At 41.1% G+C, this 23,295-nt stretch overlaps 1 protein-coding gene across 3 annotated transcripts in view; it reads right to left on the bottom strand.

Moving 5' to 3' along the window:
- Positions 1-23,295, bottom strand: part of KIAA0319 (KIAA0319 ortholog) — a 58,969-nt gene that overhangs the window by 10,865 nt on the left and 24,809 nt on the right. For all 3 annotated transcript variants that reach the window (XM_039548272.1, XM_039548274.1, XM_039548273.1), the window contains exons 4-16: positions 17,632-17,815; positions 15,367-15,465; positions 14,596-14,693; positions 14,135-14,222; positions 13,493-13,585; positions 12,751-12,883; positions 10,765-10,993; positions 7,968-8,091; positions 6,459-6,591; positions 5,425-5,573; positions 3,397-3,548; positions 2,150-2,288; positions 789-948 (exon numbers count right to left, since the gene is read on the bottom strand). In XM_039548272.1, the coding sequence (XP_039404206.1) occupies positions 789-948; positions 2,150-2,288; positions 3,397-3,548; positions 5,425-5,573; positions 6,459-6,591; positions 7,968-8,091; positions 10,765-10,993; positions 12,751-12,883; positions 13,493-13,585; positions 14,135-14,222; positions 14,596-14,693; positions 15,367-15,465; positions 17,632-17,815 (1,781 nt within the window). The remainder of the gene's footprint in view (positions 1-788; positions 949-2,149; positions 2,289-3,396; positions 3,549-5,424; positions 5,574-6,458; positions 6,592-7,967; positions 8,092-10,764; positions 10,994-12,750; positions 12,884-13,492; positions 13,586-14,134; positions 14,223-14,595; positions 14,694-15,366; positions 15,466-17,631; positions 17,816-23,295) is intronic.

Raw genomic sequence — 23,295 nt, 5'->3', positions numbered from 1 at the left:
CAAAAATATCATAGCTATAAATACTAGACTTTCCAAACTGTGTTTTTAAATTTTAAGAGGTTCCCCAAGAGCTAAATAAACACCAAAATGGGTTTTAAATTACCAAGTAGTTGACAAGAAGTAATTTAAAGCTAACTCATGTCAACAGGTTCTACCAATCATGCTGAGAAGTTTCTCTGGGTACGCACAGCCATCTCTAGCACTCTACACCAAGGAGAGGGTGTATTTCTTCTTCACAGTAAAATACCACATTTAAGAGAATCCACTGTGGAGTGTTCTGTGCAAAAAATGGATTTTCACCACCAGTTATATGGGAAAATGTTTATAAAATATTACAAACATCAAAACCATGGAGAAGAAGTAGGAGAAAAAAAGAGGGAATAAAATAGATTTGATCAAATAGAGCTGGAACCTTATTTTGAAATGCAATACATGTTTCACTGTGAGAAAGTCTGTTTATCTTGCTCCATTCAGCATTTGGAAAAAACAGAAGCACTGTATGGAACAAGACACTGAAATACATATGCATGTACTTTCTTTAAAGGAAAAAAAGGTATATAGAAAAATTTGGGGTTTTTTTTTAAACAAAACACTTCAGTTCTGAGCCTCCACAGAGTTTGCTTCATCAGTTTTCTACCACAGAAGAAATTCACCTTTTAAAGTATATTCTGTTGAGAAGTATAGCATTTTTTGTCATCTTAGGAAAGATTATTTTGCAACTAATTATGAGCTGTGAGAGAGGCAAAGAAAATCACAAGTCCTCCTGGCATAGCAGGACATCTTTGTACCTTATATCTGAGTAGGCTTGTATCTTCTGAACTTTGATATCTGAATCCAAAACATTCAGCAATACAGCCAGCTGTCTCACCAGAGTGTCCTTCTGCTGCTCACTCAGCTGTCCCACTCCAACCTGCAGGATCAGCTCCACCAGACCACTCCTTTTGGGATCTGACAGAAGAAGAACATGCTATTCCTTCAGAGCCTGGCAGATCCTTCAGTACAACATGCATTACTTGAAAGTATTTATTAATACTGTAGTTTTCTGCATAAGACCCATATCACTGATAAGCCAACTCTTTCATGTACTTAGAGAAGTACTTAGCCTATATCATCACGTTCTCTCTGAAATAAACGTAGTGGGTCCTGAGATAGCAACCCATCTTATCAATACAAATAAAGTACTTCAGGGTGCACTTTCAGCATTTACACATTTCTGTGCAGAAGAGCAACTTCTGTTCCCTTAAATGCTGCCATCTTAAAGTCAGAGGTAAGGACTACATGAGTCCAATTACCAAGTTCACTGCTAATTATCTGCTACTGACTACCACCCAGGAAAAGGGAGCCAAAGATGGACTTGTATGCAAGCATGCAAGACTGTGAGTGAGTCTAAATGAGGATGGTTAATTTGAGAAGTATTGGGTATGTTTACCCTGCCTACCCTTACAAACTGAGAGTTCTGTTAAATAGTACTTGAACTTCCAGAGTGTCTTGCAAACAAAACAAACTTCACAGATATCCCATGAGAATCATAATCCATTTACTACGACTACATTCAACAATAAAGTAAGGAACAGAAATAAAATCATTGCCAGGAGCCAGACAAACAAGGTATCTCTGACAGACAAAGATTTCACACTCTCTTCCTGACACTTCAACTTCCATCCTTTAGCTATTTCACCTGCATTTACAACCCCCTGAAATTCTTTCAGGATTTTTTTTGTCTTTCAGGATTAAAGAAGAAAAACAAAAAAAAACACAGTTTCAACCATCAAACAAAAACATTTGTACTTAAATTTAATGGTCAGCTCCTATCTCTTTCTACTGGCCAAACTAATTAACAACCAGAAAAAGAAACAAAAAACCTACAGTGAATGAGAAGCAACAAAAGCCTAATGAAAATATTAACCAGTAAGTATAGTTGTTATCTACTTATGGTGCCAACTACAGGGACTGTAGTAGTTAAGAATCCAGATGTCAACTTTTAACACACTTGGGCCTAGTCAGAGAACAGTAAGAAGTTAGGAAAATAGAGACCTGTTTCCTCTGTGTTTTAACTTGAGAGATTCTCATCAACATCTAAATAAATAAGTGAAAAGGAGAACAAAGATGTGGTATTCACAACATGTCGATGACCTTTTAATTGTCATACCAGGCCGCACTTCAACAGTTGCTGAATCAACATCTGAGTCTCCCTTAGCATCCGTCACTTTCAAGTGGAAAGTATAGGTTCCTTCCACCAGATTAGTTAACTGCAGTACTGCCTCGTGGTCTGAGCCATGGATCACATCCTGCAAAAACAAGGTCCAGAACAGTTACATCCTCAGAGAAAGATGCAGGTGTCATTATCGAGTCAGCTATCTGGTATGATGGTATGTGTTCTTGCTTTGACTTTTGGGACAAATGTGACCTACCCAGAGTTTATAGCAGAGTAATGAAATTTGGAAGGGACAGTCTGCATACTATGGATATTTTCATTAAAAATACCCCAGAGAGAAGAGCTGACAATCTGAAGAACTCATCTGCTTGAAAATCCAAGACAGCTACATTAATATTTTTCAATGTTTTTCCAGTATCCCTAGTTCTGCTGTCTTAACTCCTAATTTCCTCTCCTTGGAGTTCATGTATTTTCAACTATCAACTATGCCAGCTATATCTAAGCTAAACCTCTTCCATTCTTACACACTCACGTGAATTGCTTCTAGAAGCTTTTTTTATGATTTTGCTTTTTGTCCTCTTCCAGTACTTGCTGATTTGCCACTATCTTCCTGAGGGCAAAGAGCTGTCCACAACACTTCTTGCAAAAAGGGAAAAAAATTATCCCAGTTTTATTAATTGACAAATAACTGAAGTTTATAATCAGGTATTTCTCCTGTTAGCCCCACTCAGAGAGTAGAATCCACTGCCCTAATGCCCCAGGCTATTCACCATCATCTGCGAAGGAAGGTACCTACGCATCTAATGCCAAACACCATTTTTGCCTTAAAAGTTTTACCTCATATGGTACCAGGCAGGATTCCTTAATCTTTATTTGTACTTCTTGCTCTCTCAGACCCTTCCTCCTTTAGAATATCTGAATTTCAGATAATCCTTTTCTCTCAAACACATTACTGTCATATTATCATCAATTACTCTTAAACAGACACAGCTTTATTCTTCTGTCTCGAGTCTTTCCCAACTAAGTTTGCATTGCTGCAGTCCTTAGTTACTGTATTCTCTAGCTGTACTGAAAATATCACCAGCCTCTTGAACCGCAGCATTACAGAGAGCAGGGGAGACAAACCACAAACAAGGCACCACACCTGACAGCATCTTATGGGTCATACCTGCTCTCCCTGCTGCAGTGGTGTTATGTGCATAACAAAAGCCAAATTTCGTTACAACCTTCAAGAAACTTACCCCAGCTGCTGGGCTTTGACCATCCCGAATCCACAAATATGACACAATCCCCTGGTCATCAGCAGACCCTGAGCCATCCAAGGTAACAGAGTTGTTTGGAAGCACTAGAACATGCTTCCCACCAGCATGTGCCCGGGGTGGACTGTTGTTTTCTAGCCATAAAAATAGTGGAGAAGGATTTGCTTTCAAAACATGAAATGACATGCCATTGCCAATACACCCACACTGCAATTCTTTACCTGATGATTACAGACAATAACAACAGAACCTCATGTCGAAGCTACAGGGAAAGAATGACTGCGTATACAAAATCTGGCTCTGAGCATATTGCAGTCTAATAAAAACAGAGGTGCACCATAAGGAGAAAGACCTTTTTCAAAAAGCATTGTGGGATATTCTATTTACAGTCTCACAATAACTTAAACATCAGATCTTCTCAGTCAAGCAAAAAGATTTTCTGCCTACTTAGAAACACAGTCCAGCAGGAGATCACCATGCTGGGACCTTTTCATCTGGAAAATCACTTATTACCCAATAGAAGCTTGTGCAAGATCTTGTATCTTCAAAATGCCTGTATTTAGGCAAAATGCAGTCAGGAAACTTAAGAGCAAGTCTAATTCCCAAATATTTTTTGCTCACCACTAGCACTGAAACTAAGGCATGCATTGGGCACATGGTGAAAAAAAGTCAAAGAAACATGAACATGATCTCTTTCCAGAAACCAGACATTACTGATTTTTTTTAGAACACAACTGGTAAGCCAGGGCTCAAGGAAGCTGTGGAGCTGAGTGGAATACCTCACTGGACACAAATAGTTGGCCCCAGGCAGATCTCAGGGGTGTTGGCTGTAACAGCATAGGGTTGTCTGTGATACAACTGATCTTGTCTCTTCCAAGTAAAATGAGTTGACTAAATTTGATTATTGGAAAACTGAGTATTTTTAATACTGAACCTGTAACTGTAGACAGAACTTACTGTGGCTACACCTCACAGCACAAACGAGACCATGGACACATTTGGGCAGAGCTGTTGCCATCTATTTCTAACTGAATACTAACTGAAACTCTGAAAAAGTTCAAGCAATGATGCACATGAGTAAAACAAAGTCCAGCTTCTTCTCCAAGATGCACATGGGTCACAGCAATCCCAATCCCAAGTACAAGTTGGGAAGAGAATGGATTGGGAGCAGTCAGCATAATGCCACTAAGCCTTGAAGAGAAGGACTTGGGGTGTTGACTGACAAGAAGCTCAGCATGCCCCCGCAATGTGCACTTGCAGTCCAGAAAGACAACTGCACCCTGGGCTTGCTGAAGTCAGCACATCCCTGGGAGGGTCCGAGGCCAGGTTGGATGGGACCTTTGAGCTACCTGGTCTAGTGGAAGGTGTCCCAGCCTATGGCAGGGGTTTGGAACAAGATGATTTTCAAGGTCCCTTCAAACCCAAACCATTCTATGATTCTATGAGTATCCTGTTGGAAAAAAAACCCCAAAAAACATGAAATACCCCATACCACCACAACTCTTTCTCTGTATAATTTAAAAAAAAGCCCAAACAAAAACAAACCCACCACAACAACACATCACTGAAAAAAAAATAAAACCAGGTCTTTTAATACTAAATTTTTAAGTGGAAACTGGTTCACTGAGATGTGACTTTTTGGATGTTACCTTAAAATCCACAGTAAAACTGCTTTTCTGCTCAAAGCTTAATTTTAAACATAAAATAAAAAAATATCTTCTTAATGATGTAGACATACAATTGTCAAAAATACTATTTTGGAGCACATTTATTACAAATAATTTTGCATATATTGAACACTAAAACAGCTTGCATCAAATGGAATTCATTCTGCCAGTCACTCACAATACTACTTTACTAAAAAAGAGCAGTTAAGTCTTCTTAAACACATTTGAAATATAACAACAAATATGTTACACCTTTCTGTTCTGATTTCCTTCACATTAGGTCAGTGACTGAATGAACTGTCCAGCTGCCCACCACGCCCTAAGAAGCAGCAGCCAGGCTTACCTTCCTTCACAGTAATGGAGAGCACAGATGCACTGCTCAAGCCCTGCTGGTCTTTCACAGTCAGCCTGAAGCGATAGGTACCAACCTGGAGACCAGTCACAGTTGCTATTGCCTTGTCATCATTTTCCATCTGTACAGAGCTTGGCCCACTGAAACAAAACATCTCACAAAAATCATCGCGCCTAGCCAGCCAGACTGTGAGTTCAGCAGCATTGCTCAGGCCTTTTGCTTTTATGTGTTGTAGTTCTACTACTGCTATAAGCACTGATGGTTAAAGAACTATTTGAGACATGAGTTTAGAGAATTGATACTTTCTTTCAAGACATTAAAAGCACCCAAGCACACATCTCCACCTATGAGAAGAGCAGAAAATATCCCCCAGAACTTCAACCTCACCATGGTTCTATTTCATGGGAGAATGCACATGATATTGCTCTAAGAGCAAGTCACAATCTGTACAGGCTGCCAGCAGACCTCTTCCTGTACCAGGTATGACAGCTGCATGAGCTAAAATACCCTGTCCTTTTATTAAGGATCAGTTAGATTTGCACATAAACGTACAATTACAAGCTTTTGTAAAACATTTTCAATCACCATTCAAGAGTCATTTAGTCACCTGTTACTGAAAGTTCAGGCAAAAATGACTGACACTTTACTGTTCAACAAAAAAGTGATTGAAAAATCTTAGTTCTAAGCACTAATGGAAAAACTGTGTATTACAGGAGGGTACCCAAGCCTGCTACTTGCTTTTTAACAGGAGACACAGAAGTTCCTGTAATTTTCTCTTAATTTTATAAAAGTAGGCCTCAAAATGAAACATTGCAAACATAGGTAGAGACTACCTATGGTAGGTCTGAGCTTTTCAAGTTCAACTTAAAATTACTATTTCTTATGCTATTACTACTCAAGTGGGATGGTCCTGAAAGCAGTTCTCTAACAGAGCATCATTCAACACAATTGCATAAGAGGCTCTAGATTAAATCACTTTCACTTTGCTCTCTATTTTACTGGAGATGAGTAAAATCTTTAGATACCTGATATTTTCCCAATGATAGAAGACAATGCCTTGATCATCTTGGCTTTTGCTTCCATCCAGTGTAGTACTTTCTACTGGGAAGGTCAATTCCTTGTCAGGGCCAGCCACTGCTACTGGAGGACTGTTATTTTCTGCAAAATTAGTATTTAGTGTATGACATTTTAGTGTATGCCAGTCACTGTCAAGGCTTGCCCATGAGAGGGAAGATTTTACACAGAGTATTTTAATAAAATTCTGATATATTGGTTCAAAAGGTACAAACCACAAGTATGACACGCACAAGCCAGCAGCTGGGAAAAGTCAACTCTGCAATAAGCCAAATCCCACAGCAAGTACTTCCCTTTTTCATAGTCATATCTGAAAGCACAGTCCCAGTCCCAAAAATCTTGCTGCATACTCAATGCATTACATAAAATGTCACAAAACATGAGTGGTGGAGTATTCTCCTGGTTCCACCAGTCCACCCCTTTTAAAATCTCCCACACAAATATGATTCTTCGCCCTCAGAGAAGATACTGAACCATTCTGTCTGCTGCTCAAGGCCAGCATGATGCCACTAAGTTAATGTCGAATCAGAGCCTTTGAGAATTTAGTGCAGAAATATATGACCTGTTACTCTGTTTTCAGCCTCTGCTTTTGTGACATGGTAAAACTGACAATGCTACAATTTTCCTGGGTTTTTATTTACCCTTTGTCTTGACTTTAGCAATAACATCTTTCTAACTCCACACTATAATGGGTCTAAAAGGCTCCACCACAATTCATGTTCTTGATTCCTGCAGTGAATGATTGCTGTAAAATTGCCCCAGAAGGGATCACCTACAAAAGATTTGTATTAAGCAACAACAGGAAGATAAAACATTGCCCCACGGTAGAATGTGAGACCTGCACATGGGCAGAAAAGGCCACTGTGGATGCAACAGGCAAACATACTGTGAAAAAAAGAAAAAAAAGACATTTAAAAAATCTCATGAAGCCCAGACCATCTGGGCTTATTCATCTTTTGGCTCCCAAACCTAAATAAACATGTGAAAGATGCAGCTTTTGAAAAGTCCTTGGCTGACACTTTTCCCTAGGAAACACAATGCAATTCATTTGAGTGAATTCAAATCACACAAGGACTCTTGCAGGAGAATTGCAAAACAATAAGAAAACTGAGCAAAGCACTGATTGATACTCTGAGCAGCTTTCAAAACAGACTTTGTAGGACATTAAACTCAAGAGCTACAATTTCGCTTTTACAAGCACACTCAAACAGATCTCTGTTGCCTTACATAACCAGGCTGGTGTGAACCCTCAGGATCACCACCTGGATTGTGTATGATTCTACACTTGACTGCCTGCTTTGAAAGCAAATGGAGGTAGACAAGTCCTTGATCCAGGGGTACCAGGCTTTCAAGCTGCCACGTCAGTGGTGCAATGTGGGGACAGGAGGTGTTGGAGAACAGCACCAAGGCACCAGGCTGGGCCAGCCCTGAGGGACCCAGACACGCCTGCACCGACTTACCAGGCTGCACGATCAGTGTGACCTCGGCTGTGGAGCGCTGCCGTGCAGAGTCTGTCACAGTCAGCTGGAACGTGTAATCTCCTTCCTGCATTGCAGAGAGCTGCAGGTACGGCGTCCGCACCCCCTTCGCAGCATCGGTAAGGACAGAGCACGAGAGAAAACAGAAATGGTTGTGGGTAATGAAAGGTCTTACAGAGCAAATGTAAGAGATAAGAAATGTTTAAATTCATGAATACAATGTTTGAGCAAGGAGTTTATGCACTTTGCAGATAAAGAGGAGGCTTAAAATCTGGTGCACAGACAGAGGTAATGTGTTCACTATTGCGAATATTCACTGTTCCTACCAACCCAGAGCAATATATCTATAAGCAATAAATCGTAATCTCTTCTGTTCGTATAACCACTGCATTATTTTTCCACAACATAATTGTGAAATACATGGAACCTTACTATTCTCAATCAGGAAATTAAACACTGATGATAATTCCTACAGCTTATTCCATTTCCTTAGGGATATTTTAAAAACAAACATCATGACATCCTTTAGTACTTATAAAAACTGTTAAATGCAAAACCAAGCTTGACTTGAAGACAGATAGACAGGGTTATGGGAAAAAACCCCCATATTAAACAAGACAGATCTGTCCTGAGTTTACTCTTTCAGCAGTATTTGCTGATACCTATAGAAGTTCATTAAATGACTGGGCCCAGCTATAGATCCTTTTGCTAATAAAATGAACATTTGTGGCATCTCTCATATGAAGAATACCAAATCATAATGCAATTAGGTTTGGCTTTTTTTTTGGGATAAAGATGATAATAAGAACAAAGGGACTTGATAAACAATTACCTAACCAGAAGAGGTACTTGTTACATTGCACTCTAACAGCGGATATCATGTAACACACCACAGACCAGTATCCTCCGGAGTGGTCCAGAGAAGGCACACAAGATGGATCAGATGGCTGGAGCACCTCTCCAAAAAAAGGCTGAGAAAGTTGGGGTTGTTCAGCCTGAAGAAGAGAAGGCTCTGGGCAGACCTCATTGAAGTCTTCCAGTATACCTAAAGGGGGCTTATAAAAGGAGAGAGAGGGACTTTGTATATGGGCAGATGGTGAGAAGACAAGAGGGAATAGCTTCAAACTGAAAGAGAGCAGGGTTATATTAGATATTAGAAGAAATTATTTACTCAGAAGTGGTGAAGCACTGGCACAGGTTGCCCAGAGAAGCTGTGGATGCCCCATCCCTGGAAGTGTCAAGGCCAGATTGGATGGGGCCCTGAATAACCTGGTCTAGTGAGTGACATCCCTGCCCGTGGCAGGGTGTTGGAACAAGATGATCTTCAGTGTCCCTTCCAACTCAAACCATTCTACGATTCTGTGATCCTCAGCTTCAAGCACATGAAGAAGATTACTTGTAGAGGGATTCCTTGTGGAGTGGGGGCATACGATACCCCAGGAGAGCTTGGGCACCCCAGAAGTACCCCTGACGGGGCCTCAGGCTGAAGATAGGCTTGCAAGGCACCTGCTAGCCGGCAGCCTTGAACAGCCTTGGGAAAAGGTATACACTGGTCAGCTCCCCTGCTGCTTAGAGGCTTTCTCCTGGGAAAGGGGTGTGAACTTTGCAAAGTATAACTTGGTGAAAGTAAACAATAAAACTGGAGCACGATGCTCAAATTGTATCGGTGTTCGTGTCATGACTCCGGCTGGTTCCCCTGCACCTGGGATCCCCCCCCCCACTAGTCTGTTGAAAAGAAACTGTAACATGCACTTGCACTTCCACATTGAATACCCAATGAATCCATTGGATATGTTAAGCTGTCATTCCTTTCCTTCAGAAAGGTTGTTTTAAGATTGAATGGCTCTCAAAAACTACAAGTTCAGTTTGTTTAGGTGCTTTTGGAAAGTTTTTGACTTGGTGAATGATCAGAAATAAGTCGTTATGCTGTAAGTCCTTCTATAATTCTTAAATTTCCTCTACAGTGTAGGCTTGCATTAATAATATTATTCCTTTCCTAAACAGATCTACAGAGCAATCTCTTTCCAGTTCTGAAGGTCTAATGCATTTGCCAACCTGGCAGAAATCGTCTCTTATAAAAAATGGCTTCTGAGTTCCAGCTGGCTTCATTACATTAATTATCTCAACAGCTTACAGAGCTATAAGAATCTTCAACTTACCAGATGCTAGTCCAATGAAAATATTTATTAACTTCTCAGATTAAAAAAAAAAAACAAAACAACAACAAAACCAAAAACAGTCATAAAAATAAGAGAATAAATTCTGTAAGGCTTCACTGGAAACCCAGTTTTAGTGAGCATAAAAACCCACCACAGAGCATGGCTGCATAAACAGTGCCAAAAGGTCTTGTCATCTTTCACTCAGAAAATTAAGTTTCTATTTGAGTTCTACTCTCTCCAGGAGAAAGTGTTTCAAGAAAACTCTGACTATCCCCACATTCTCCTATAACCAGTTTTCACTCTGCCCAGAGCCTCAGAAGATGGGAGCCTGTGAAACAGCCTCTAAGGTTCAAGGACAGAAAATGTGAACTTGAAGTCTTTCCAAACCACCAGGGAACAAGCAAGTTTGTTTAGCCCCGAAGAATGAAAAAAATTATGAAAAGGAATTAAAAGTAGTATCTAAAATAAGAGCTGAATACATGTGAGAGAAAAACAAAAACAGAATAACATCACTCTCGGTATTTCAGTGCTTCTGAGCAGTTACTTAGGTATGTGTTTGCTCATGTTAGAGGCAAAGATAAAAGATCTTTTCAATCCTATGCAAGGAGAAATACACATACCTGCATTGCTACAACCTTGCCTTTGCTTTTGGGACTGAGCGACCACTCATAGCTGACAATTTCATGGTCATCGCTGCTCTGATTTCCATTCAGTGTAATGAAGTTCTGGGGCAAAGTGACTGCCTGATTAGGTCCTGCATTAGCAATAGGTGGGTAATCCACTGGCTTGTTGACAGTCAGAGATGCAATGGTGGAGTTGGCTGCTCCATCTGAATCAATCACTGTGAGTCTACAACATGAAAAACAGTATCTGTTAAGATGGACTTCTGCCAACTTCTAAATTGAAATATTAATCTTTTTCTGGCTCTTTTTCAAACACCACCTAAACAAGAGGCACTGATTATATGATATGAACTTCTGCTTCAGACACACATATCCCTCAACTAAGGTAGGAAAGAAATTCAGAAAACTGTTTACAAACACAACTTTCAACCTTTAAGAAAAACAAAAAAAAGCCTAGTTATTCTGGATCCCAGATTAAACCCTTTACCTGCTGTCAATAGCAACAGCTCCATTCACTGCAAACTCTTTTAGAAATGTACTTGGTAAAAAAAAGGGATTTTATTCTTCCCCTATAGTGAAACAGTCCCTGTCAACATCTGCATCTAAAACTACACTGGATATTCAGCACCTCTGCTTATAGAATAGCAACAGATCATGGCACACTATTACTAATTTTAATGGTGCTTAAAAGCAATGTCAAGTCACAGAACTAAAAATGTACAGTGTTTTTAAAAAACCAGACATTACTGCCTCTCAGAAATACAAAACCATCTTAAAAAGAGACTGCTGCAGGCACTTCAAAGGAATGACAGCTGCCCTCTGCAGTGTTGTAACCAACTAATCTCTAATCCACCTCTGCTGTGAAAACTGCATGCAGCTGACCACATGGAAGAGAACCTGAGCAGGAACAAAACTAGTGTTCATTACCTCAGACATTAGGGAACACATATATTTTGCCATGGGTGCACATCCATGCGTATCACGGGCACTGGATTTTTTTGACCAGCTAATTTCTTGTAATCTTCAATACACTGCTCTACTGTTCAGGTAAATCAGCCTCCCCCAAAGGTGAAGAGATATAACAACTGACTTCCTAATTCCCTAGGGTTTGGAACACACTTAGAAGCATTGCTTGTAAGCAAAATCTGCCCCTTTTAATATGGAAAAAAATTAACACTCATTTCTGCTACTGTATGAAATGGAACAACTCCAGATAAAGAACACAGAATGAAAGTGGAAGCTGTAGGACTTCTGGTGAAGCTTATGCAAAGCACCGCAGTTAATGGCTATGTATGCTGACTTCAACATTCTGCGGATGCTACACTGATACATAATATATTGGCTGGTAGGCAACCCACTGGCAGCCAAAGAACCCAAGCTGGGTCAGTGGGAAGTCTGCCTCTATGCAGACTGGGCTTTAGTAAGTTCAGAAAAAAAGGACTGATTTTTACTAGAGCACCCAGAACCACAAACATTGCTTCCATTGTCGAGGTAAACCCCAGATTCAGCAATACATAAATGGAGGAAACCAGTAGCAAGGCAAACTCTTTTATAAAGAACAGAATGACTCTTAGTAAAATCAGCATAAAACAATGCCTTGTGAGGATCAGTCTGCCAATATTATTCTGTCTGCCACCACCCTTAAGAGGACGACTTTCACAGCCTGACTGCATAGTTTCATTCAGGGCACAAGCCAACTGCTAAGCTGAGAAAAAAAAATAGTCTGTCACAGTTATTGCTGGAAGTGGGGACATATTTAATTTACAATACCTTCTTTTCTGTAATTTTGTGTTGTAAAGGATCACTGCAAGCACTTTTTAATAAAACTGCTCCATATGTCTCTGCACTGTGCAAAATGAAGAGTAACAGTATGCAGATGAAAAATTAAGTTTTTTGTTTGAGGAGATACATGTGAGCACTGAAAGAAAAAAACATTTAGCTGATATTACAGATAAGCCCCCAAGAAAATCATCATGCAGGTACCTGAAGGTGTAGTTTCCAGGAACAAGGTTAGACAAGTGCAAGACAGGTGTGTCAGCAGATGCCTTCTGCTCTCGCAAGGGACCTTTAATTTCCTCCCAGTGGTAACTCACTATCTTCACATCATCCATGCTTTCTACATTCATTAAAGAAAAACATATCACTTTCTTGTAGCAATTGCTGGAATGAATACTTGAGTCATTCATACACTCATTCCTAACTGGTTTTCTACAATTGTCTCTTCAAATATAGTTAAATGAGCTTCATGAACCACAGATTCCAAGTTACCTTTGGTATGATTTATCTAAACAATTCTTCACACACATGAATTTAAAAAAAAAAGTCAGTCTCAGACTCTGCACATTCCAACTTGTCTGCACTTAGTAATTATGGATGTAATTACACCTCATCACACCCTATCTGACAGCTCTCTACTATGGCCCCAGCTGTACAGGCACAGAGGCTCTCTGGGCATGACAGGAGGAAGCTGCAAGAGTAGCTGCTGTCTGGGTGCAGCAGTCTCTGACACACTGCATCTCAATCTCCAAGTGCAAGGTTGCATTTTATAATTTTTTAATTCAGTAAAGTAATTTATAACTGGACACATATCCCCAAAATAAATCATTATTCAGGGAACTTCTGAGAAGAGTGAGAAGAAGAAATTTCACTTGTAATTGACAAACAATAATGTTGTAACTGTGTATTAAAAATATAGTATATAAGCACAGGATGGTCCAGTACATACGACTGCCATCGATGAAGGTAGAAGTTGTAGGCAAGGAAACTTCTTGCACTTTGGGTGAAGCAACAGCAACAGGTGGCTGGTTAATTCTGACTCCTGTGAGAAAGATAGGAGGAGAAGAAAAAAAGGAGAAGAAAAAAATATTAGTGAAAGCCCAGGCAAAACTAATGTTAAGTCTACAGATCAATAGTTCCCTAGATTAAATCTAGGACATGCAGCTTTGCAGCATCTGCTGTCCTTTTTGGACAAGGCAAAGAACAGGTTACTGATGAGCACTGTGCTGACACAGCAGTGTTCCACTGCAATGCTCCTACATGGTGTTATTCAGATCAGAGCCGTGCACTGTAGCCTGCAGACAGAGCGGGATCAGCACGATTGCTGTCCCTAGGTGGAGAACAGGACCAGGAAAGGGGGCATGACGCTATCAGGCTTTGCCTGAGGAGGGAGAAGACTAGAGAGCACTTAAACACAGTGAGCAGGACCCTTAGCTCTACTTCCTTAAAACCCCTGATAGACGCCAAGATATGAAACATGTCGGTATGACTGGACTGCCAGATGTCCTTGACAAACAGTAACTGAGAGACTGTTTGATAAGAATTCTGTACTTGTGCTGAAGAAATTAATTATATCAGCCAACTGATTTACCTGGTTTGACTGTGACATTTACAAAACCTTCACCAAAGGCATTTTCACCAGAAACTGTCACTTTGAAGGCATAAAGTCCCACTGACAACTGGATAAACACAAAACAAATAGGGTTACATGTTGAATTATACAAAAGAAGTATGCTTAAATCTGACAATAACAGAATAAATCTGGATGTCTGAATCCTCAAGCTACTTTTATAAACACATACATAAAAGGCCACTAGTCACTGCCTGGAAGTGCGGAATATGAAGCAAACACCAAGGATTTTTACTCTATCTTAGAAAATTATCAGAGCACTTTAAGACACTGGCATAAATTTGATGACACAAACAAGTGAAGAGACTCAGGATGGCTTGAAGCCATTTGAACTCCTTGAACCAAGGTTCCCTTCCCCACAGGTTACAATTCTATGAAAGGACCACACAAACATAATGAGCCTGAGCTTACAGCTCACTTACATGAGAGAGCTTCAAAGTCTGGCTGTGTCTGTGCTCCATTTCCCCACTATAGTCAGCAGGGTGACTGATTAAGCTCCACTCATAGGTGTAGGCTGTTTCTAAGAGCAATAACACAGTGTAAAAACAATCAGTTTTGCATTCAAGATAAGCCCAGAAAACAAAGAAACCAAGTTCACCACTCATCAGATAAAATGCTACAGTATGAAATCATGACTGCTACTGCTTAAGCCTGTAAAATTAAGCAGTATGACCACATTTAAACTCCCAGTGTGCTGCAACTTGGTAAAACAGCAAGGATGTAATGGACTTCACAAATAATTGACTTCTTTACAAAAACCAGCTTCATGTGAAGCTGATGTGTTTTATGTAGCTACTTACAAAACATTTTTTTATCTGCTCCTGCAATTCAGAAGCTGGTAGTTTTAAGGCAAATGTTGCATTCAAAACCTACTTCCCCTACTTCCCCTGAGCTTTACAGCAAAATGCTATAAACTAGGCCACGTCATCTTTTGGTAGAAATTACAGGCTTTCTATTAAACCATTTGGCTAGTAAGTTCAGGTTCTGAAAGTAAAAGCCACTTAAAAAAAAAATCATCTTTAAAATACAACAGAGGAAATTCTCTCTGTAGTTACAGCCCCAAAAGAGGCAGTATCAGAAATGAGAAAAATCGTTTTATCCTAAGTGGTGTATGTTCACATAACTCAGAACTTGTCTGCATTTACAAGTTGGTAGTATGTGCATCTCCTTGTGTACCAAGGCATTCAACTCACTTGTAGATGGTGGTGGGACAGCAAAGGCATTCAGTTCAACCTCGTTTTTGGGTAGCATCACTTGTATGTTATCCCCAGCAGACACGGTAAGTTCTTTAACTGCATATAAGACAGGATGAGTACACTATGTTATAACAGATGGAACTGATAAAAATTTAGTATCTTCAAATATGATTTGCAATGGATTAAGTAAAATTTGACAAGTACTCTACAAGAGAACAGGCAATGAAAATTAATTAAAAAAATCCTTAATGCATTATAAAATAATTATGTATTTAATCCTGGCTGTGATTCCCTCACCTTTTACCAAACCAAAGTTTTTTTTTTTCTTCCCCAGCTATGAAGTGTCATTTTCCCTACTTGTGTTTTAGGGAAAAGCATTCTCATTATTCCTTTATATCAGAGGTAACAATGCTCTGCATAAAGAATTATGTATTTTTCTCAGTAACTGAAGTGCAGGAATTAAAAAAATACAGTTACAGAAGACAAAAAAGCATACTAGAACTTTCATATCACACTTTCACCAAGAAGTACTACTTCTATGTTTGTGTGGCACTTGTAAGGCAAGTTCCACTGTCCATCTTGTGCTCCTTGTAAAAAATTCACTTGCATGGCAGGACAAATGGTTATCTCTCACCTGAAATGCACACTCAATCCACTTGCTATCCAGTTCTCATCTGTGAAAACTGTTTTCTCTTTCAAAAAATGCTAAAATACACAAATACAGCCACCAGCAGAAACACACCAAAGCACAGCTTAGGGAAAGTTCGCTTAGTCCTGTATTTCAAATGTTTTAAATGTCTTTCTTTCAATATTGGGAAACCACAGAACAAAAGTTCTCCAAAGGCAACATTCACTAGTATCTAAATGTCCAACTCAGAAGAGATGCCAAAGAAGCTACTCAGCAGCGGCAGCTGATGGGTCTAAAAATGTATGAAGCGAAGACATTGACAGCACACTTTCTGTCACTGCTACCTAAATTCACCCAAGGCTTCACAATTGATCATGGGAGTTGCCCTAGACACCTGTGGAGCAAACGTTTGCACTTGGACCTTCACATGAGATGATAATAAAATAGCTAGAAGAGGGTGATGGCCAAAGGAGAGAAGGAGGGACTGTCACTGAGACTTTCTAGACAGTGTGGTTGAGAACACACAAACTTTAGGCAACCCTTGTATAAAGCAGTACTTAAAGTGAGATTCATCTCAACTTTCCCTTCAGCTTCTTATTCCAAACTCCTTTTTGAGCTCTCTTCAACCTCCTCCTGTGAAGGAGGAGGAGGAAGAGCTGCCTAGTCAACAGTCAGTGGTAATGATGATCCATTGCCTTGGAGAGGAATCTCTTGTAGCTCATCTCTCCCTGTTACCTTCTATTGCTATCCTGGCTGGCAGGTTGCATTTTGGTAGAGGGTGTCAAGAATGTCTCAAACCAGACTTTCTCTACCAGGAAGCAAAGGGCTTAGCTCTCCATATCCCTCAGCACATCAGGAGTGCAGAAAAACACACATCTGTACTTCTCTGCTTCTCATGGCCCTTCTAACCCTTTGTCAGTGTGCACAGGGAGGTAGGAAACTCAGCAGGAGAAAGACGATACATGAACATACATACAGAATTTAACCCAACTATAGAGGGCATGATGGTTAAAAGTCCTTTTCAAAATAAAACCTTTTGTTCTGCAGCTGTAAGTGTGATAAGCTTCCCCACAGTTTAGAAATTAGAGCAAAACTTTTGTTTTCCCAGGATTTGGAGGCTGTGTTCTCCCCTGTTAAGGGCTGAGCTTCCTCAGGTCCCACTTATGTTGCTGCATGGTATCTGGCAACTATGGATAGGCTTCTACTGCAGAGTTTCTGAGAGGGAACAATGTTCTGAGGAGTCACACCAAAAATAACAATATGGCTAGAAGAGACTATTCTGAAACCCCAGAAAACCTCAGGTATTGCTCACCAAGTTTAAAAAAAAAACCAACCTAAATAATTTAAAACAGGCTCTTGAACTCTGCTTTTTACTTTGCCGTATATGCTTTAGTTGTCATTTCCCATTACTGGTGGACTTGGTCAGAGTTTTGCCTCAGAAGGAACTGGCTAAAGGGTCAGGAGTTTGCAGTGTTACTGTCGGTCTACAGGTTTAAAGTGGGATTATGTAACATTTGGATAAAGAATGAGCTCTTTCTAATAGCAGGTTGGAAACCTGACAGTAAGAAAGCCATCCCCACCCTCTGTCCAACCTGCAGGTACCCCTCCGATCTCCAGCTATGTGGAAACATTACCTGGTTTAGCAGCCGTAGCAGGTGGTGTGAACTGCTGCATGGGCTCAGATGGTGCAGTATTAGTGGGAAGTAGCATGATCCCACCTTCAGTGGCATTCTCTGGGGCCACTGTGGGAATCTGGGTTTTCTCTGGCATGCCTGGGGAGAAATCCAATTTATCTGAAGAAGAGGAAGGTGTAGCAGCCTGAAAAAAGGAATTATAGGAAAAAGTTGTTGTGAGACATTTTTCACATTTCTAGATTTAGAGGTGTGCTGTTTTTTAATAGCACATAGGATGACCCCAGTGATTTATGTTACTAGGAGATTTTATTCACGTACAGAATACCTATCAAACAAGGACTGTTTTTCTTCCAAACAGGCTTTGTAAGAAATGCTAATCATTTTCCAAGTTTCAGATGCAGAACAGTGTAAGCTACAGTCATGAGGTAACCTGGAACACAACTAAGGCTACCAGTTCTCAAAATATTAAAAAAATCAGGGTGACAGGTCTAAACACAGTCATAAACCTTGAAAAGCCAATGTCAGAAAGTGTGTGTGGCATTATTGTCTTTCTGCCATACACAAATATAACAGAATCATTGCTTCTTACTAAATCTGCTCAGTACACCAGTAGCTCATGCCTTTTTATCTCCGCAACTGTAATAAAACACCCTACATGTCTCTGCTTCAGGCATCAAGCAACACTGCCTCACCTTGTTAGTAAATCAGAACTGCAGTAAAGGACATGGCAAGTGTGGCACAAATAACTCAGCACTGGGCTAATCTTGCCTTTCAACAACACATTACCCTCAATGGACCAGCAGGTTTTCCTTAATATTCTCAAGACTTATTTCTGATCTAATAATTAGGGAAAAGCATTTTTCCAATTCTGGCTACCATGTGTGGCACATGAAGACACAGCAAAATACTCTTATTTGTACATTTTCTATTAACTGAAGAATAGGATTATGAAGGTTAGCAAAATGTACTTATATCACAAACAGCTGAGGTGGAAAGGGCCCTTTGGAGATGGCCCAGTTCAGCCCCTGCCCTCAAAGCAGGGTCAGCTACAGCAGGCTGCTCAGGACCAAGTTCAGTCTGGTTACGAGTATCTCCAAGGACAAAGAATCCACCTCTCTATAAAACCTATTTCAGCGTTTAGCCATCCTCACAGGAAAAAAGATGGGGTTTAGTGCTTAACTAAAATTCCTTGTCTTTGATTTTGTGTCCATTGTGTCTTGTCCTGCCACTGAACAGCACTGAGAAGAGCCTGGCTCCATCTTCTTCACACCTGTCAGTTATTTATACACATTTGTAAGACCCCCTGAACCCTCTCTACTCAAGGCTGAACAGTCCCAACTCTCTACTTCTCTTTGCATTTCAGGTGCTCTACTTTCACTTTGCGGTTTGCTTCGCTAGGAAGTAAGGGCAACTCTGCCTTCTGGACAGGAGGAAAAGCTTCCTGTGCAGCTGGGAATGTGAAATGCCAGGGACTGTTCCTTCCCAGCCTGAGAGGAAACAGAGAGCATGGAAGTCATCTGCAACTCCATTTCTGCCCTCAGCAAAGGACAGAGAGAAAAGATCCCTGTGCAGTGTCAGAGACTGTGGCTGCCCACCCTTGAGGATGCCAAGGACCATACCAAGTTGCCAGCTACCACACCTTTGGGTGAGTCCATAACACAGACAATGCAAGCACCTTTGTGGTCACACCTCCAGCCCTGCTCCATATGCAGACAGTAAGAAGATCTCTCTGAGCAGCTGGGACACTGATAGCAGGATCAGGGACTGCAGCTCCCCTAAAGCAACACCTTCAGGAATCTCACCTTTGACAACATCGTGTACAGCAAGAACCTTGAGCCCATCCTGCTTTGTATCTTGACAAAAGATCTTTCCTACAGACAGGTCTCCTTTACATACTCACTCCACCCCACATCTTTACAAAAGATATTTTTCCCCACACTTGGGCAAACCACAGCATTCTTTCGCTTTCCAGATTTGAGGGATTTGAGCTCTACTTTCCTGAGCTTCCTCTGGCTTCTTTCCTCTCCTGATCCTATGCCAATCCATCAGCTGAAAAGCAGCCATCATGGCTTTGTAGGACAGATGGAGACAAAGTCACCTCAAATGTACCTTTCCAGGGTGCCTCTTCTGCAGTGGCACCAAACATCACTTCAGACAGCAAGCCTAGGCAAGACACTGCTGTCAGAAAAGGTGCCCTGTGGCACTGTCATGTCTGAAGTGGTGTCACAGCCAAAAACACAGCTTAAACTAAAAGTGTTAGCAGGCAGCAGACAATTGGGGCATGGACACCAGAAATTAATTTCTCAGGCAGAAACTATTACTGAGAGATTTGCTGAACAGATGTGGAGGGCAAGATTAACCTAAATTCCAGCTTGGGAAGTGAAAAGAAAAGGAAAGAAAATAATTCTTTCTGGGAGTGAGTAGGGTAGGCAGTTCTGTTGGTACGGGCTTTGTGGGCTGTTTGCTTTTACCCTTTTGTACAGCCACTATTGCTTGATACAAACACACCAATGGTGAGGGCCCGCATCCTTCAGTTCAAAGGGTTTGACCTGAATGAAAATCTCTTGAGAATTCCAACAGAAAATGAGAACAACCCTATAATACAAAACAGAAAAAAAAAATTGATACAGTTTCCTGGGGAATCTCAAAGTTACAGTGCAGGCAACAGTATCATGCCAAGGGGGTCCTTTCCCACTTCCAATCACTGGCTGACCCTGTAGATTGGGTACTATTTCTTTTCCCCTCTGTGAATGGGAAGGATAAACCTAACCACGTTTCCTTACTTCATTCTGATCCTGCAGGCAGCCCCACTTTCCCCCAAAAGGAAGCGTATTCCTCAAGTGCTCCTAAAGACAATTGATTGTGACTCTGGTGAGTCAAGGGCTCCTGTGACTGCTTCTCCAGCACTGTTTCCTTCATGTCTTTGCTCATAAGACTACCATATAACTGCAGTACCACTTGCTTTTCCTCATTTATCTGGAAAACTTTATGGAGAGCAGTTCTGTCAGCAGTGAAACTGCTCTTTTGCTGGTCTGCTTCTCCCTGCTTCTCTGCTTTCAGTCTAATGACTTCAAGCAAGTATGACCTCTACTAACCATGTAGCTGGGGAGTTGCAAAAAGAGCAAACCATCACACAGTATAACATGAAGTACAGACTTCAAAATAGAAAGAAAGGTAAATCTAAATATCAAACCATCTTTCAGGGGTTTTATAAATCCTCCATGGATCAAGTCAATGCATTTTTAACCAAACAGAACTGTTCAGCTTCTGCAGGCCTCAAAACTGAAACAAAGCCAAAACAAGAGATGAATATCTCTGATACTCAACTCAACTGTGTTCTAAGTCTTAAATATGAACTCTGAAGGCAAGCCAATCAGACATTAAAAGGCTCACAATCACACAGAGTCTGTCAGCCATCTTAAGATTTCTTAAGTAGAGATTTATGCATTTTGACTGCACCATTATCCCTGCAAATACAATAAGCACAAGAATCAAGTCAAACCTTAACTATTGTGTAAATGTTCAAAACATTGCAGCATCAACATAGCAGCAGCTAGAATGTAACTAAACCTGAAAAACTTTACTTGGCTTAGCAGTTAACTTACTTGGCTTAGCAGGTCAGCAGTTAACTGGGAATTTTAAAAGACAATTAATACTTTGCAGATATCTCACTTCAAGGATGGGCAGCACTGCAGATTTCTGTTCTGGGCATCTGGACAACACATACTCTGTACAGATTGTGGTGGCCAATTGACCAGTGGTACAAGAGACAGAGAGGCCTCTTGGTAAGACAGTCTCTGGTGCCAAAGACTTATTGGTTATGGAGAGGGAAAGGAGCCTCTCCCAGGATGCCTTGTTTGGTTGTGGTAATGTACCCCAGCTCTGCTTCCCCAGCTGGCTCCTGGTGTTAGCCACACCCCTGTACTTAAGCTTGAGCTGTCACGTGTTTGGGGTCATTTGCCTCTAGAAACCTTCACAAGTTGTAGCAATGAACTGCTTTCTGTGGAACTCTACGCAAGGACCCTTCTCAACTCCTTGCCGTCGGCTCAATATTACTGAAGCCATCCCTGCGTCAGTGCGTTCATGCACAGGAGCCACAGAGCCGTAGGGGACTCAGCAATAAGTGGCGCCCAATGTGAGGCACCATCTAACACTGCCCCTGCCCGGCTCCGTGGTCCCGCGTGCCCCCGCAGAAGCACGGGTGGGTTCACTGTTATAGTCGGTAGCAAAGAGTCCAGAAGGGCATTTGTGTGTGTTCCGCCAGGAGCATTCATTGCTTCTACACTGTCGAAGGTTGCAGAGGCAAACACCAACATGATCCCAAAGCCCACAGTTTTATCCAGGGGCAGGGAAAAGGCAGGTCTAGGGAACGGGGACCAATGGGGAAGCTTTGGGGGAGCGACGAAGGGTAGAAGCTGACAGCCAGCCGGGAAATTCAAACTGGGGTAGATTAACATAACAAAACAATGCATCGTGGGAGAAGCCTTTTTGGTCGCCCTAACATGAAGTGGTTCCTGTGGTACTAGGGACTTGTCTTACTGAGAACGCTCTGTCCCTTGTAATGTATGTTCACCGGCCACCACACAGATTTCTGAATGTATTCATGTAATCGAGCTGCCAGAGAGTGACAGTCCATAAGATCATTCTGAACTCTGATGTAAACCCAACAGTCAGGTGACTCACTTAAATGACAAGCCCCATATTCTCTCTCCCAAGTCACATACAGAAACTCCCTGCATCTGACTGCATTTATGGCAAGGATGCTCCAAGGGCACAGACTCTGGAGGTCTGTGTTTGGTTGGTTTCTCAATTTAAAATCTCTGTGCAGGTCCTTCCTCAAAGAACACAGCACCTGAGGACACCACATCTTGATGACTACTGTGAAGGGAGGGAATTGCATTTTTGCCACCTTGCTCTGTCTGGCTTGTCAAAACAGCTTTGTCTGGAACCTGCAGAAGGGAGTGCGTCAGCACAGATCCAGGAACAGAGATACAGAATTGCCGTGGCAGAATTAAGAGGATGACAGCAAAACATGTGCAATGAACAGGGTAATTTATTAAACTTAGTAGCAAGCATGATTTTAAGACCTTCATATTTTCATAACCTATACAAAACCACCACAGTTTGAGAGGTTGTTTGGATTATATACCAATGAAAAAAACTATTTGGAGACCTCTTGGCATTTTTAATCCAGTATAAAAATTTAAGTTTCCTTCATAACAAAACTTCATTTTCAAAAACCAACTTTTTTCAGAAGGAAACACAAAAATGTGCTAAGCAATCCATATGAGATTTGACTAAAATGTCTCCTTGCTGGAGAAAGAGACACATAAGAAGGAAATCTTATCATCAGAGTATATCACAGGCAGCTTTTATTTCACTAGGGTGACAAGTAAAGTTCCCAAACCAGAAAAACTTAAGTCAAGCTGAAAATTTGTGTTAGGCATACCTGGCGGGGCTTAGGTGGCAGAGGGCTGGCTGTGGTACCAGGCAGTTTGGCAGTGGATGGAATCAAGCCACCATGCACCAACACTGCAACCTCTCAAACCTAGTTAAAAAAGGGCAACAGCCACTGTGGGCAGGGGACACAGGAGGATGGGGGGGGATGCAACACAGGAGACACAAGAGGAAACATCTGGAAGCGAACATTCTTGTGCACAGGGC

Source organism: Corvus cornix, chromosome 2 (genome assembly GCF_000738735.6).
Source record: "Corvus cornix cornix isolate S_Up_H32 chromosome 2, ASM73873v5, whole genome shotgun sequence".
NCBI lineage: Eukaryota > Metazoa > Chordata > Aves > Passeriformes > Corvidae > Corvus > Corvus cornix.
Note: the sequence above shows the minus strand (reverse complement) of the source record. Positions and strands in the feature narration are given on the sequence as shown.